Genomic DNA, 16,988 nt, shown 5'->3' with positions numbered 1-16,988 from the left:
TGCATAACACATAAATGAAATGACTTAGAATTCATTGTAGGAAGAGAACCGTTAGCTAAAAACACAAACAAAAAACTATTAAAACGCAGAATTTCTAGTTGGAGAGAGAGTAGGCAAGGCTCTCCTGTCGTTTCCTCATTAACATTTTTCATTCTTGTTCAGTGGCGTCTTGGTTCATCTCCCCCTTGCTCTCTGGACTCATGTCTGGACTTCTCTTTATGCTCATCAGACACTTCATCCTCAACAAGGTAGGCACACATCACTTTCACCTAATGCTGTGTTCAGTTTTGTCACACTGCCTTTGCATTTGCAGCCGTTGCACTCTCCGCACTTGCACTTAGCTGCCAATCTGGTAATTTTAATATAAGAAACTGGAGACAGACTTACACGCGTACGCCCAACTTGTCTGAAAGAACTTGAGCACAGATAAAAACCCTTTTGATATGGCAACACCCGCGTATTTGTTATGTAATGGGAAAGCTCTGGCAGACTAGGAAGTGTTGCAGATCATCCGAGGGTCACGACTGCAGGATTACATATGAGTGAGTCATGGGACGATTTGCCGTTTGGGCCGGTGTTACTGCATAGATGGGTCAAATTCATTTTTGCGTCTGCAGGCTATTTGCATCAGAATACTCGATCTTTCAGTTTTGTGTTTGCAGGGTTGAGATTTGTTACTTCTGTAAAATCCACTGTCTAGTTTAGTGTCATTTTACCTGCCTGATTAGTCATATTAATTATTAACCTTCTGATAAAAGCAAGCCATGGTTGTGCAAGAAGGAATAATTGTATTACTCCACACCTTTAAATTGACCTGAGCTAAACTAGCAGAAGATGATGACCTATCGCTGACTGCATATGATCATGTTCTCATTTTAGCTCATATTTTATTGTGTTGTACATGTTTTGTTTTATTATTTATTATCATTATTGTTGCATTTCCATTTTTACTTCACAGGATGACTCTGTTCCAAACGGATTGCGAGCATTGCCCCTCTTCTACGCCTCCACCATTGGTATCAACACATTCTCCATCATGTATACTGGAGCTCCATGTAAGTGCTTATTCCCAGTATCTCTCTGATTATTTAACCTGACACCAGTGTATGATCAAATTATCACCTCAGGGATGGAAGCGCTTGTTAGTTTGCTCAAAATTCCTCTTGAATGTGTGATGTCAGTACATGGATTTTTATTTTTTTTTTAATGTGTGTTCATTAACTGCAGTGCTCGGGTTGGAGACGCTACCGGTGTGGGCCATCTTTCTCATCACTTTAGCTGGCTCGCTGGTCTGCGCAGCTCTGGTCTGGATATTGGTCTGTCCCTGGATGAGGAGAAAGATTGCAAGTAAGTATCTGTTAAATTTGGTTTAGGGTTAGGGTAAGTGTTGTGTTTAGGCATTTGGTTTTATGTAAACGAATGTCCTCACAAGGATATCCATACAAATGTGTGTGTATGTGTCCAGTCTGTCTCTCTCACACCATGTGAAAACGCTCTGACACCAAACAACGGAACCCAGGGCATGTGTTTTCTTGTTGGCCTCTGCCAGAGGCACTAAAGCCACCAAAAAAATCCCTGTGAACTCTTCAGTGCTCCACTTAGATTTTTGGGCGTATAGTTACTTGGTCAGATGAAAGAGGCTAAGATCATGGCCTGCAGTGTAGAAAGCTTTCAGGATCAGAGCTGGGAATTGTTTCCCTAATGGGAAAACCAGCCCACAGCAAAGCAGGCAGTGCTGTAAAACTCATGACACAGAAAATTAAAACATTGGAAAAAGTAGACAGTGGTGGATAAAGACAAGGCACAGCTCTGTTTATTTTAACTTTGTGCTGGATAAATAAAAGGTTCTTTGTGTAAGAGCTCAAACACTTAATCCAAAAATCTGATCGATGCCAGAAATGCTTTGCACTATAAAGAAATATAAATAAAAGTTAATAAGAAGCAGAGTGGTATTTATAGGCCATGAAAAATAATATCTATGTTTAGGCCAAAAAAATAAATGTTTTTTTCCATTGACCCATGGTTTGTGTGACCGTGTCATGAACCCACTAATGCCTGTGAGGATTACAGGTAAAATTATTTATCTGGATATTACTACATCCATTTAAATAAAACAAGTTATAACTCCGGTTGGGTTTTTTTTTTCTGTACTAGGGTATTCAAAGAATCGGGTAGGCACTGGGATTCATTTAGATCATCTGTTTCTTTTCAGAAGTTTTGTCTTCTGAACCTGAAAGCAGAAATAATAACAGCTTTTTGTTTTTAACCGTGAAAAGTTACAAATAAATTCTAATCTTTTTTTTTTTCCCTTTTTTTTGTCTAACTACTGTTTTGCTTGCCTAACTGGCCGCCATCCAGATTGGTTTTCTTGAAATCCTTTAATAATAAAAGGCTGCCACAATACAGTTGTGGCATTCCTTTCATGATGGGTTTAAAGCAACCTGCAAAAACTTCCTAACTCGGTGCTCTTTCAACTGCTGCTTGATCTCCTCCAGGTCGTTTAAAGAAAGAGCAGGCTCTGTCGAGGATTTCTGATGAGAGCCTGGACAAGATCCCTGAAGAGGAGGAGGAGAGCCCCGTCTTCAAAGAGTTACCAGGGGCGAAGGGCACAGATGAGGCTGTGATGCCGCTCACAGGCGGCAGCAGTGACCGGGGCACCCGCGAATCCAGCAGTGAGCTCACCAACCTGGCGAATGGAGGCACTATCCTGCCAAACGGCAGGGTGTATGGTACAACTGGAAATTTATATAATATTTGATAAGAGGGGAGTAACTATAGCTTTATTTATGCGTTAATACTTATTAGCATGAAATAAACTTGGCATTAATGGAGCTCAAACTCGTCGGTCATCATAAACATCCTACTTCAAAGCAGACTTTTCATTAATCTTCTGTCTTCCAGGTCGGACGCACTCAATGACGAACGGCAGCCTCAAATCCCCCATCTCTAACGGCAGCTTCAGCTTCGATGGCCACATGCGTAGCGATGGCCAGGTGTACCACACGGTGCACAAAGACTCTGGTCTGTACAAAGACCTGCTTCACAAAATTCACCTTGGCCGCATGGATGACAACGAGCGCTCCAACGCTGGCCCGGCTGACAACAATTACCGCCTGCTGCGCCGCAACAACAGCTACACCTGCTACACAGCAGCAATATGCGGCATGCCCGTCCAGCCGATGCGCTCCGAATCACGCGAGGACAGTGAAAAGCTGGTTGGTGAGGGAGGGGGCAGGAGCAACAGCGTGTCCTACTCCAAAAAGCGGATACGCTACGATAGCTACTCATCGTACTGTAACGCCGTGGCAGAGGCTGAGATCGAGGCCGAGGAGGGCGGAGTGGAGATGAAGCTTGCCACAGACCTGGAGGGGGTGGAGGAAGAAGGGGCTCCACCTCCAGGGCCGGACGACTTGGAGGATCAGGAGGAGAAGGACAAACCTGAGGTGTTTCTGCTTTTCCACTTCTTGCAGATCCTCACCGCCTGCTTTGGTTCTTTCGCCCACGGAGGCAACGATGTCAGGTGCTGCCCCCTACGTGTTACATAACAGATAGCGACCTTTATGGTCCAGAGTACATTTTTCTGTCAACTAAATATAAAAATCACCTTTACGCTGTTCTTTGGACTTGAGTATATAATGCCTGAATAAGGTTTTTATCTACTTTCTTGTTTGTAGTAATGCCATTGGGCCTTTGGTGGCACTGTGGATGATCTACGAACAAGGAGGTGTGATGCAGGATGCTGCCACTCCTATCTGGCTGCTGTTTTACGGTGGTATAGGCATCTGTGCCGGCCTGTGGGTATGGGGCCGCCGCGTCATCCAGACCATGGGGAAGGACCTCACTCCCATCACCCCCTCAAGGTGAGAAAGTCACCTCACAGGAGAGTGAGTGCACATGTGCGTGTCTGTGGATGCGGTTGGGTGCGTTTGAAGGAGAGTTGTGCTGCAGAGGTGAACTATCCACCATGCTTGGGTTTTACGCGCTCCATAGAGCCTCAACACGCTGACACAAACAAGTTCATAGAGGGCTTCCAGCCTCCATGGTGAGTACTTGCTTTCCCACAGCCGTATTAGAATGCCGGAAAAGGGCGGTAAAGTGCAAATGAACAATCACAAGATACTTAGTAATCCGGCGTGCAGACAGCAAAATGCATAAAGCAGTTTGTCTGTTGTGTAACTAATGAATGTTCTGATTTTCCCTCACTCTCTGCCAGCCATTGACCTGCATACAGTGTTGATGTGTACTCATGTTTATCATCAGAGGAAGTCAGGCAGATCGTTTAAGTGAAAAGATCTGTGTTCAAATCCATTACATTTGAGTTTATTAGGTAAAATACAAAGACTGAATGGAATTTTTTTTTATTACTTTTTCCTGCTATAAACGTATAAATAAAAATTTGGTGATAAATAAATCTTGATCTCAGCACTAAGCACGCTATTTATGATTTTGGGAATCATCCCAGACTCTGCTAGAAATAATTCTTACTACTTTTTAACAGAAATCTGCTTTAATGATAGTATCTTAGTGGTGCCTAGGGAGTGAAATAGTAGTGCTTTTTTTTTTCTCTGATTTTTTGACCTATTACATAAAAATTATGAATAAACAAGTAGACTTTCGGACCACAACAAACAAAGCCTTAGGACACTGGCTGTCTGATAACCTGAGCAGTAGACATCTCACATCCACAAACCCGTGCTGTTGCTCTGTCCTTGACTTCAGTCTCCTTCTTCCTCTCTCTCTTCTCTTCCCACGCATAAGCTGAAGAGTTTGCGTGTGTGTGCGTGCGTGCCCGTGTGTGTGTGTCTGTGCATACCACAGAGTTGTTTGTGTGCTGAGGAAGCCAAACTCTGCAAGTCACCGTGCGTTGAATGTACTGTATGTGTCCGAGCATGCATGCACATTAGGGTCTAATTGTTCCAGCAAGGCGTTTTGAGGGGGGTGTGTGTGTGCTTGCGTGCGTGCGTGCGTCTGTGTGAGTGGCTGTGTTTTGTTGCCTGGCAGGAACATCACACAGGGTTGCAGGAAGCTGTTTGGCATTCTGGGTGAAGAGAAGTAGAGCAGGAGGGGTGAGGGAGGGCCACAGTGGGAACCGTAGCCTCTCTTCTCCAACCGCAGGGAGGGACGCCAGTCTGACTCTTGCACTTTTCTTTTCCCCCCGTCCTCCTTTCTCCTTCCTACCCACTCCTGTAAATCACTATTTTTGTGGTTAACCCTCTTCTTTTTCTCAGCGCCCTGCTTTTTTCTTTTTCTTCATTCCTTTACATCTTTTTTTTTTTTTACGTCTCACCTATAGAGCTTTCTCTCTCTCTCTCCCCTTTTCCCTAAAGTCTCTTTCTCACGCTCACGCCCACACCATCTCATTATTTTCCCTTCCCTCATTTCTTCTCTTTTTGTTTGGGCTCTCTCTTCTTTGTCTGTCTCCTTTCTCTCTTAATCTCCCTCCTTCCATCACCAGCTTACACTTTTTGCCAGGACCCAAAGACAAATTTGCACTGGTTCACCGTTCTAAAGACTTGATTTCCTCCAGTGTCTGTTTCCATGCATCACTCTGAAAAGAAGTTTGTTTGGGGCAAGGACACGGAAGTGTTTATATGTGTGTCTGCGGTCTATGTGCCCGGGAATATATTTTAGCAGCCGCAGTGAACACCTAAAAAGTGCGATGTATCACAGCAGTAAAAAGACTTTTGAAACTTAAAGTATGGATTTTCATCCTTCTGCCCAGCTCTGCTGTTGAAGCACCACAGGGACAGATTGCTGCAGATCTAGCAGGCTCTGCAAAGCTTAACCAGCAGAACTCAGAGAAACACAAACAATCATATCTCTTTGTGATGAGTCGATATGGCACACTTGTCCAGTTGTGTATAGTTTATTGTTGCTGTTGAGAGGCGGAGCAAATGCTGTGAGTTTTTTCTGTAGCTTTCTTGCAAGACCCTCTACTTCTACATTTTGACATGAGCTGGGGAAAGCACAGGTCTAATTAATACAATTAACATTTGCCTAATGGCTATCAATTTCTGTAGGCCATGTCTACAGATAGAGTTAGGGCCAAGTGGCCATTTACAAATGGGTTCAAGATTAATCAGGTGACATCATTGGTGCTCTGCTGTCTTAGAGATTGGCTCCTGCTGTTCGACCACTCCGCACTCCGCCTGCAGTGACATTTAAATTTCAGTCGTATCTTCTGGAACCTTAGCTCAGTGTTTCTGAAGAATGTTATTGGCTGCCATCTAGTAAGAAAAAAGCCACATTTTTCTCCTTTTAAGTTACATTTTCATGCATTTAATTTATTTATTTTTTCCTCTTTCATGATTTGGAAGTTTATTCTAATGTCTAATGTCTTCTCTGTGTGTTGGTACTGTAGTACGTGTGAAAAAATGTCCTGAAAGCAGCTGGTGGCTTTAGAGAAACTGTCTTCTAGTAAGCACAAGGCAGCACAGAAACACACCAACACAAAGGCCTGTTTGTATATCTCATACTGAAACTGTATCCATTATGAATAACACACTGGTGTGTAATACCTGGTAGAAGTGTTGTGTTTATTGTGTGTGTGTGTTTGTGTGAGTGTCAGATATTTAATATTATTTCTGTTTTTCAAATGTGTGTTGGGCATGCTTTAAAGAACTGCTAAATGCTCTGCTGTGGTTTTATATGTGGATGCCGGTGAGATCGTGCCATCATGAGCAACGTCCAAGACATCACAATGAAGAATGTCTCTTTGCTCCTCCCCCCTTCCCTTCCTCTCCCTTCCCTTCCTTCCACAGTGGATTCACTATTGAACTGGCTTCTGCACTCACAGTCGTGTTCGCTTCCAATATCGGAATCCCTGTCAGTACCACACACTGCAAGGTATGACTGAGCGGCCTTCCAGCTGGCCTCTCAACTCCCTTTCAGGCATTTCCAGGGGACAGGGAGCTCACACTGCCTCCCAGGGCGCCGGGCTGGACTGAGCTAGAGTCACACACACACACACCGCTTTAGCTATAATTAGTGCTTAGTCATGTCGTGAGATAATTGGATAAAATCTGTTTTAGTAATTTTACTATAATTTTATGCCTGCCTCCCTACAAGTGCTCTGCTTCTTAGTTAAATTTCTCCACAGAAGTCAAAGCTCAGATTATTGTGGCAGGAAAAAAAAAAAGGATAATTGCAGTTTATGAAAATGTGGGTCTTATTTATTAGTTTTGACCTTCTTTTCTGTCTGTTGTGATCACTCGTACAAGCTAGGCCGAGAGCTGTAAGCACGGCAGCATTACTCCAACAAAGTCAGCAACACGGGCCCTACTGTCGGGTGTGTTGTGAAAAAAAAGCAAGAAAGTGTTTTCCGGTGGAAATCAGGAGGGAGCCTGACTCGGTTAAATTTCCTAATACCAGTTTTACAGTTACATTTTAATTTTATCATTAAAATCTCTTTAAACCTTATCCTGCAGCTGATTTACTGAAATCCAGACGATAAAAATTCTCGTAAGTCTGAGTTGCCTTTAATTATTACAGGGCGCTCCAGGCGGTGGGCTTTTCAAATAGCAGAAGAAGCTCTGCAGAATTGTTTTCGCTCCGATCTGCCATTCCTATCGTTTCCATCCTCATGAGTATGAAAAATGAACCCTAATATTTCCAGTTCTGTAGTTACGTGTCAGGGGAATTATTAAAGTTCTTTGCTTTTTGGTAAAGTGTTTTCCACAGTGATCACAGTAACAGCATCGTTAGTAGAAATGGTCGTCAAAACGATGTAAATACCACTCATTTTCTCATAAACAAGACTTATCCTTCCCAGGAACTGATAATCCTAACCAATCTTTGCACTGCAAAAAGATCAAAACTAATCCATGTCCAGCCCGCTACAACCAGCCCAGGCAGCAGTGTGCAGCCCCTCTCCCCTGTTCTTTTCAGGAATAGCAGATCGAGGCTGGAATTCGAGACGGACCCCACCATTCCCAAATCTCCCCTGCCCACCCCCATCAACACGGTGTCTCATTCTCTGTTTCATTTCCACCAAGTCTCTTCCATTTTGCCCTCTTAGCACTGGCATGGTTTGGTGTGTGGGTTCTCCACCCTCCCGTGCTTGTCCACAAGCAGACCTCAACCTCCCAAATACCTACCATCCTCCCCCCCGAACCCACCTGTCACACTTGTTTTCCACTTTTTTTACCTTTCCATCTTTCTCTGTCTGTCTCTCTACTCATCTATCTTCACAGCGGATTTTGCATTGAAGTAATGAGTGCGCTAACAGTGCTTGTTGCATCAAATGTGGGCATCCCAATAAGCTCCACCCACTGCAAGGTATTGGTAGCGAAGTCATCCTAGAGAGCCCTCCGGGAGCTCGCCTTCATCGCTTCACCTGTAGCTGTCAATCGCCAAAGCCAATCACAACTCCCGAAGTTGACGTTTTGATTTCTCGTGCAGTTTTCCTTCAGCAACACAACCCCAAGTTTACCTCAAAGGTAGCTTTGTAAGATTAAAGAATGCTGTCAGGCAGGTACGTGCATGTTTATTAGACAGACAGCAAATACATAGATATCATCTTTATTTATTTATTGTTTTTTGTTTATTAAATTAGTAGTAAAAGGTTTTTTTTAGATGAAAAACTAGGAATATTTGTTAAACGAATACACAAGTAGAGAGTTTGATGATAATATTGATATCACTAAATATTAAGCTATGCTTTTAGCCTCTTAGCTACTTGCAAAGCTGAAGCTGGATGAAACACCTGAAATCTACCTGAAATGTTTGTTTTTAGCTTGTATAGGATCATATGTGCAATAATCAGTGAAAACAGGAATGCAAAAATGTTAGCTCCACTGAAGGGAAACTTCACAAGACTCAAAACTGGGTTTAAGTTACTGGTGATCTATTTGTCTAAACATCAATATCATCGCCATCCATACCTTATCTTCATTTCTCACCTCCAAATGCCTTCCTGTTTCCTTCCTAAAAACCTTGGATAATCAGCTGCTCTGCCAAAATGCTAAATCTACTGATGGTTAGAGGTATATAATCGTGGTGGTGATTTGAATGATTTAGTGATTCTTATTTATTTGTTTATTTTAAATGTGGAGATGGTCCACAGATGATGCTGGACTTAAAAAAACACTAGCAAGACTTGCAGCTCTTTGACATTTTAAATTGTTTGGTTTTCAGAAAGTAGCCAGCAACATCTGTCAACATCTTCACGGTGTGTGTGTGAGAGAGTGTGTCTGTGTGTCATGGGCATCCATTCGGTTTCGGTGAAGTTCTGTTGGGTATGAGTGATGATTTTTCTTTTCAGGTCTTTTGTGTGTGTGGGTGTGGAAGTTAAACCGAATGGATGGGTGTGTGGGTCAGTGTGGTATGGTAATGTGCAGTGACTCGTTTCAAAAACTCAAAAGCAATACGAACACTGAGGTCACACAGAGTTCAGAATTTGTTGCTCCGTGCTTGAGGTACTAAAACCATCAAACAAACAATGTGACCGCTGAGTTAAATATTGTTCAACACATGCACACCCTGCTTTGGAAAGAGGAGAATCCAAGAAATGCTACATTAAAGTATCTTGCGTTTAAGTCGAGAGGCTACATGACCTAAATGTCTTTTCTGGGAGATATTTTTGTGAGTCTAGTAGAGCTTAGTCTTATTAAGACTGACTAATAAACCAAAAGAACAGGCTGGACTCTGTTGGCCTGACCTTCCACATTTAGTCAGCGTGTGACAGACGGTGTCTCATGTTGCTCCGGCCATATAAGAGCAGGGAAACGCGGTTTAACTCCCGCCCACTTGTAGCGTCACTAAGAGCTGAAACCACTCACTGCACGTTACTCCAAGACTCAGGTGTGTCACTTTGAGTCTTACTCAAAGAAAAAAATCTCGTTTGTATTCTGATGTTATTTCTATCAAAAGAAAGAACAGGAAGTCTGAAATTTGCAGACAGATTCGCACAAGTTAACTAGCTCTCAGGTTTAGTGCTTTTTGATATTTGGAGCCTAATAAAGAGGTAAATAAAAGACTGTTGCTACTCTAGAGCTGCTGATTTCAGGCTTCCACGGATACCAAATTTAATTTATGCTGTGATAACCTCTATAATCTGCTTGCAGTCACTAACACAGACACTGAAAACTGATCTAATTTTGAAGAGCTGCAGGTTGCACATGGCCTTTCTGCTGACCTGTTGATATGTTATCACCTTTTGTTTGTGTGTCTTTCTGGCCGTACTCTTTGGTGGAAGTTTTTTTTTTTGTTGCTCAGCACAACTTTTAGATACAGTTAATATACCAATTACTACCTGTATCAATATCAATTACTTTGATACTTTGAATTTAATGTATTTTTTGTAAGAGTCCATATAGTACGAAAATGGAATTGAAGTATGTATGTACATATTTTTCTTATACTGTCCCTCTATGAAGCCTGTTAGCTCGCCCCCTGTCTAAAGAGTTGCTGACCACACTCTACTCACTGGCTTCTTCTTGCCTGACTTCCACAAACAGGAATTTGGTTCTTTTTAGCCCCATGTTTTTAACCTAGTGCTTCTGTTTGTGCTTAAAATGACCATGTAAGGACATCCATGCCGAGGTGATGTCATCTCGGGACAAAAGTAGAAAAAACAGCTAGTCTGAAGCCTGAGCTTTGGCTCATAGAGATTACTTTTACATACGCTGTCCTCGTTTGAAAATTTGCTAATGTTTTAAATAAGCATGCAGTGTTTTATGTGGGAGCAAATTAGGAAAACCATAAAAGGTGCCTTTAAATAGAATAGTTAATAATAAACTTATTATTATTGTTGTTGCCCAAGAATTTGAGTGCTACTTCAACTGCTGACTGATACTGTTAGAGGAGACTCTAAGTGACTTAGCCAAAAGCCACAAACACATAATTTCCACCAATCACCATCTGCAATTTAATTAATCAGCTGTTGCTGTTATCTTTTCTGTCCAATAGGGTTCATTGTAACCACTTAATGCACGAGGGAAGAGTTTAGCGTTGCAAAACATGCCTTAAAAATAGCTGACGTAATCTGACTGCAAAACAATCTTGGAAAAACTTCCATCAAGAGAAAAGCGTGGACAACCTGCAGCTCTTCATACTGACTTTGGCTTTGCTGCGTTGAACATTTTGTTCTGTGCTGCTGCTGATTATTTGTCTTTCTTCCCTCCTTGCTGCGGCCTCCAGGTGGGCTCCGTTGTGGCCGTGGGTTGGATCCGCTCCCAGAAAGCAGTGGACTGGCGCCTCTTCAGGAACATCTTCCTGGCGTGGTTTGTCACGGTGCCTGTGGCCGGCCTGTTCAGCGCCGCCGTCATGGCCCTGTTTGTCTACGGCATCCTGCCCTACGTCTGAGGGCGCAACGCCGGGAGGGAGAGCAGAGGAGGAAAAAGAGAGTCAGAGAGAGAGAGGGGGAAACTTGGGTAGAGGTCATATCTCGAATGTGAGGGTTGCAGATAGATGAGAAGGAAGAGAGTCGACGCACAAGGGTGACGAGGAAGAAGGGAGGATGGTTTACAGGTGGACTTGGTTGTACTGTAGATGTGAGGAGGGTTGGTTCACATGCTGCCTGGCTCCGTAGTCCAGAGATCTTTTTGACTCATTTGAGTTCCCAATCGGTTTTTATTTATTCTCTTTCTTTTTGGTGGGATTGATTAAAAAATAAAAGTGTAACTAGTGTACCATTCAATCTGCTGTACATAAGACAATAACAGGGGACTTACTGGTAACTTCTAACAAAACATGTGACAGTCTCCTTAAAAAACAAAACCACGTAAATATAAAAAATACAGAAATAAAAATGATGAAAAAGCAGTTTATTCTGCTAACATAAGCCAGCAGACTTGCCTGCAGTAAATCCATATCCTTCTGCCTGAAATTCTAGGCAGCACAATCGGTCAAGTGCTTACTTTTTATTATCGTTATCATTGTTCCAAAATGCCAGGGGTGAAAAAAAACAAAAAAAACTAAACTAAACTGTACATATTGTGATATTGGGTCGAGTGTGATTCGTTGTATTGCGGCTTGCTTTCAAACAAAAGGAGAAAAGATGTGCGCGTGGTCAACCAAACCCATCCGTCATCTCACTTTCAACATGCTAGCCAGGTACAACTGGGGCCAAATGGAACGGACGCCTCAGAGAGGAGCGGTGAGACTGTCACTCTGCTTTTGTTTTTTTATTATTATTATTTTTCACATGATACCATAGAAACCTAATTTACTAAAGAGTTGATTTTTTGTTTTTTGTCAAGAGCTCCTGTATGTTTTTAGAGATCTCATATTTTTTAATGATGTATTATACTGTAATTTGTACTGTAAATAATGTCCTTTAAGAGTTTGGATGCGGGGGTCTGGGATGGGAGATTGGGGATGCGTGCGTGCGTGTGAGTGTGAATGGTTTCGGAAAAGTGGGTGGGTGGGGGGGCCTCTTCACCTCATAATGATGTCAGAATTCACGGTTAGTTTCAACCCCCGCGGCTCATAGGAAACTCCCACCGATGAACACTTGGCAGGTTTTTCTGAAGTTGGCAGAAGAATATTGATTAGGACAAAGTGTTTTGCTTTACCAAACCCATTCACAGCAGAGGAAGTGAGAGTTGCCGTTGCATTCACTGTTTTATTGCCTGGGTGAATTGAACAGTATTGACAGAAGGTTCTTTTGTTAACGGCTCCCTCCTCGAGGAGATACGCAGATAGCGAGGGAGAGTGAGGTTGCTCTTTAGAGAGCAGAACCATGCCAAAGTAAGTTGTTGTCACCATGTCTGTATGCCAGATAAATGAGGTACAGCAGATGCCAAAACTGATCAGATGTACAAAAAATAAAGCACTGATTAAGTTTAGTAAAAATGTTTGCATATCATCATCCATATGCCTTTGACTCTGGAGAAAGCAGGAGTCACTTCCTTATATCAAAGGCTCCCTGCCCGCTGATGAACCTTAACATTTTTTCATATTCAGATCATCTCAGATCTCGCACCGTGGTTATCCGAGATTATCCGAGTCCAGGTTTCAAATCTAACAGAGTGAGACATGCAAAAAGCTAAAGCCTTGTGATCTGTCATATCGAATACTTAAATGGTAAAACGTTATGCAGATGTCGAAAGGAAAAGGACTCAACCCAAGCCACACGAGTAGCTCCTGAAATTGGGCAGGTGTTGTTTGGAGCAGAGAAGCATTTAGTCTCTCAATCACCTCTGATTCAGTCTGAGCGCTAACGGTAAGCGGTAAGCATGAGGTGTGTGAATCACAGCCCGGTGAGGGTTTCAAGGCTGCTCATGCCACAAAAATATCACAAGACTTTTGTCTTAGGACTGAAGGTTGTATTCGGAGGTAGAACTGATCATCACCAGCTTTTTAAAACGGTCACCTGACCTGTAGATGAACAAAGTCTAAAAGCTTTTTTTTTTTTTCTTTTAATTTGAACAAACTCGATGCCAGGTGTCGCAAGTTGTTTTTGTTCTTGTGGTGTGTTTCCTCATTTCTTGTTTTGTTTATTTGTTTGTTTTCTCTCTCTCTCTCATGAACAAATCTATGCTTAAGTAGCCACTTGCCTTGTAACTTTGTGTTTTACTTTGTGCAGAAAAAGTAAACTAATTATGTACTGTGGTGTTTACATCGTAACCATATTGTAGAGTTATCTGAAAAACAAAAAATCCACAAAAAACAACTGTTGCCTAATGATGCCAATGAAAGACAAACTATTAACCGTGAGTTTTTAAGTGAAAGTAAAAAAATAAATAAATAAATAAAAAACCAGAAGTGTCTAGAGAGAAAGAGAGCGAGAGCAAGTGTGTGCGCAGTGACTCGTTTTTCATTTTGTTTCTTGTAGCGGTAGTGCTAATCCTGACCCCCGTCACCTTACACTGCTACTACAATGCATTAACACTACATGTATGGGTGCAATTCAGTAATAAAGAGGATTACTAGAGAAATTTCATCAGAACTATATTTTTCTACCATATCTGAGTTTTAACCGGGATGAGCTTCCGGACACTTTGGAGGACACTCTATGGGGCTGATGGTAAAATCTGGCCAGTTGGGACTAATTGTTGTTGTAAGACTGTAATTGCAGCAATACTGAGAAATGGTCTTATTTCAGGGTGCCGTGTGCCACACTTCCTCTCAGCCCGGTGGATTCCTCTAACATATAGACTGATGTGTCGGTTGCCAGTAGATCAGATTTTTAAATTACCATTTTTATTTTTCAATTTTTGATGAAAACACTTTGTAATTTTGTTTCCCTACTGCTTTGGCCACGAGCTTCAAGAGCAGCAGAGCACCGTGCCAGAAAACCATTGTGTAGGACTGCCCTGATGAAGATGAAGGCAATGAGTGGTAACTGGAAACTTGATTGTGAGGAAATTTGTTTCCTTGTTTTTTGGCAGGTGAGCGCTGTTGAAGCTCATGGCCTTCTACTTTTCCACAGGCTGTGTGTTGTTCAGGGGGGCTGCACAGAGCCGGTGTGTTCAAATCCTCTTGCGTTTGTTCTCTGATGCCCGGAGGAAGAATATTTAGAAGGAATTTTGTGACGACACAAAATATTCAGCCTTCCCCCCCACCCAGGAAAATACGCAGCAGAGATCTGAAGCTTTCATGGATGTTTTTTCCCCTTTGTCTTTAAAGCAAGCCAGTGTAACCGCCAACTTCTAATTGCTAAACAGCTGAGGCACTCTGGCCTCAAGCAAATGGCACAAAATGACAAAAATGTGCAAAAGCAGACGGTAGCCTCAAAATTTTTAAAATCTCTCATGCAATCATGAGGATAGCATTTTGTGCTATTTTTTTCTTTGGATTGTAGGACCAAAGAGATTGCGTTTTATACTATGGCATTTATAACCGCTGAAATAAAAGCACAGTTTAAACCTTGCGGTTTTTACAGAAATCTATCTTTATGTTTAATATGAAGTCAGAAGCTGAAGAAAGACTCTTTCATTGGCCAACTTTCTACTCTGAGGCTTGTGGAAGTTTGTTGCTCTGGTGCAAGATTTACTAAACAATATAATGAGCCGGAGAAAACATTATTTCCTTCATGCATTAGGAGGTTTATTTGTGAATGGACTGAGGTCAGCCGGCATGCTTCGCGTGTTTGATTTGTGCAGTGCCACCATCCTCTGCTGCAGCCCCCCCCCCTTTGTAACTCACATTGTCATTTTCTTTATTGTTTTCCATGCATTCTCAGTCCTGATAGGCCAAAAGGGATGCACTGCTCAAGATGGGGAGGGAAAGTGAAAATCGCCTTCTGCTGGCAGCTTTAAGTATCTGAGAGAAAGGGCTACATCCTGAGCCGGCAACAGGAAATGTATACATCTAACGTGGTTCCCTGTAAAATCCAAACACTTTCAAATTTAATCAAACGCAAAAACAGAATGGGCGTAGGGATGACCACGGTCCCTAGAGGGCGCAGTTTGACACGTTCCCTCCCCGTAGAGAGGGACAGCATTTTAGACGGACTGTTTCAACGACTGGTTGAATTGCCATTGAGGGAGCTTCTGTGCTTCTGCCGCATTTCAACTGTTTATCAACCTTTTTGTAGACAAAAACGAAACAGAATGTGCCATTTCTTTCTCCCTGAATGTGCAATACAAGCCGTTTCTCGTGAAGGTGCAACTACATTGCCGTCACTTCAGTGGTCGTGTGTAGCTCCACCTGCCCTGGTGTAATAGCGCCCTCTCCTGTGTGTGTGGGACTAGCACCGCCTCCCAAAGGTGGAGCGGCATCAGCTCAGACTTTCATCTGGATGTGGCGTGCTGTCTCCTAGTTGTCGGGTCTGTTTTGTAATAGAATGTGCTCCTTGGCTGGCCTGCAGGTTTTACAGCTCTGTGATGTCTCTTTACTGTTTACTGCTACTTAACTGTCCGGTCCTTCAGAAATAAGATGCATATATATATATATGAATACAAATGAATGAATAAAATAAAATAAAATAAAAAAAATCTAAAGAAACTGTAGCCTGCTTCTACAAAATCTTAAAGCTCTTCTGATTTGCATTTATCGTACTGTAATGTTTTATTTAAGATTTAGTGAAACAATGTCTGCATTTAAACTAAATTATGGGAATTAAAATTACAAAGAGTACCTAAAATCCACTGAGTTGTGTCTTATTTTTTGTAAAGGTGTGTGGTATGTGTTTGTATGCTGCTTAAGGAAAGCTGGGAAAGTGTATAATTAAACACTGGATGGCTTTGTTGCATAGTAGGCGCAAAGAGACGCATATTTAAGACAAGTTACCACAATGTTTATTTCAAATAGTATTTTTTTTCTTTTTTACATTATGGGTAAGCTAGAGAACATCTGGCAATGGGATCAGACCATCGTTGATGCCAGCGAGTCCTTGAACTACACCATTTTGTTTCCTTTTATACGAGATAAAGATGTCTCATGTTAGGAGTTATAAATGTATTAAAAATCCAAAAGTGGGAAGGTGCCACAGGACCTTTGGGCCCCTACTTCCACTTAGTAGTGTTGAATTGGACCACACCCAACTTCTCGGCCGTGATTACAATGTTAACTACATGCCTGTAAAGCTTTGTGACTGGCTTGTTTGGGTCCAGCGCTATCATGGCATGCTGATAAAATGTAACCACAGAGACAGAAACACCTGATAAAGTATTCAAAAACCACCTCTGTGGCAGTTCCTGTTGCAGGACAAAAATCACAAGGTAAAAACAATAACACCCCACCCCGCCCCTTATTTAGCTTATTTAAGTCAATAAAGAGACAAAAAAAAAAATCTTTTGATATACAGCTGGGGTGTAATTTTTTTTTTTTTATCCATCTCTGGCATTATGAACCCAACAACAGCAACTTGCTTTATACAATGTGTAATTTTCACTGCATCTAATATGAACTTCTGCTCATGCTGCGTCTCTTCTCATTTCCCCCCACTTTGCATGCATTTGGTTTCCTGCAGCAACCAACCTCTTTAAAGACCAAATGAATCTGCCAGATCTTTTCAGGCTGCTCTTATTTAGGGTTTTGAGCTGAAATAATAATTCACTGACTTGGCACAGATTGCACTTTAAGTTCTCAGCAGCATTGCT

At 42.1% G+C, this 16,988-nt stretch overlaps 1 protein-coding gene across 7 annotated transcripts in view; it reads left to right on the top strand.

The window, feature by feature from the left end:
* The window catches only part of slc20a2 (solute carrier family 20 member 2), a 43,852-nt gene extending 27,829 nt beyond the window's left edge, over window positions 1-16,023 (top strand). For 5 of the 7 annotated variants that reach the window (XM_019365769.2, XM_019365770.2, XM_019365771.2 and 2 more), the window contains exons 4-10: window positions 163-248; window positions 959-1,055; window positions 1,228-1,347; window positions 2,496-2,729; window positions 2,902-3,520; window positions 3,675-3,860; window positions 11,140-16,023. In XM_019365769.2, coding sequence (XP_019221314.1) covers window positions 163-248; window positions 959-1,055; window positions 1,228-1,347; window positions 2,496-2,729; window positions 2,902-3,520; window positions 3,675-3,860; window positions 11,140-11,413 — 1,616 coding nt within the window. In that variant the 3' untranslated portion in view covers window positions 11,414-16,023. Of the gene's footprint in view, window positions 1-162; window positions 249-958; window positions 1,056-1,227; window positions 1,348-2,495; window positions 2,730-2,901; window positions 3,521-3,674; window positions 3,861-6,761; window positions 6,847-8,192; window positions 8,278-11,139 lie in introns of all 7 variants that reach the window. The other 2 variants (XM_005473576.4, XM_003451015.5) reach the window with 2 other exon arrangements.
* Window positions 16,024-16,988: the final 965 nt, after the last annotated feature.

The sequence above is a fragment of the Oreochromis niloticus genome, linkage group LG12 (assembly GCF_001858045.2).
Source record: "Oreochromis niloticus isolate F11D_XX linkage group LG12, O_niloticus_UMD_NMBU, whole genome shotgun sequence".
NCBI lineage: Eukaryota > Metazoa > Chordata > Actinopteri > Cichliformes > Cichlidae > Oreochromis > Oreochromis niloticus.
This window is presented reverse-complemented; position numbering and strand designations above follow the sequence as displayed.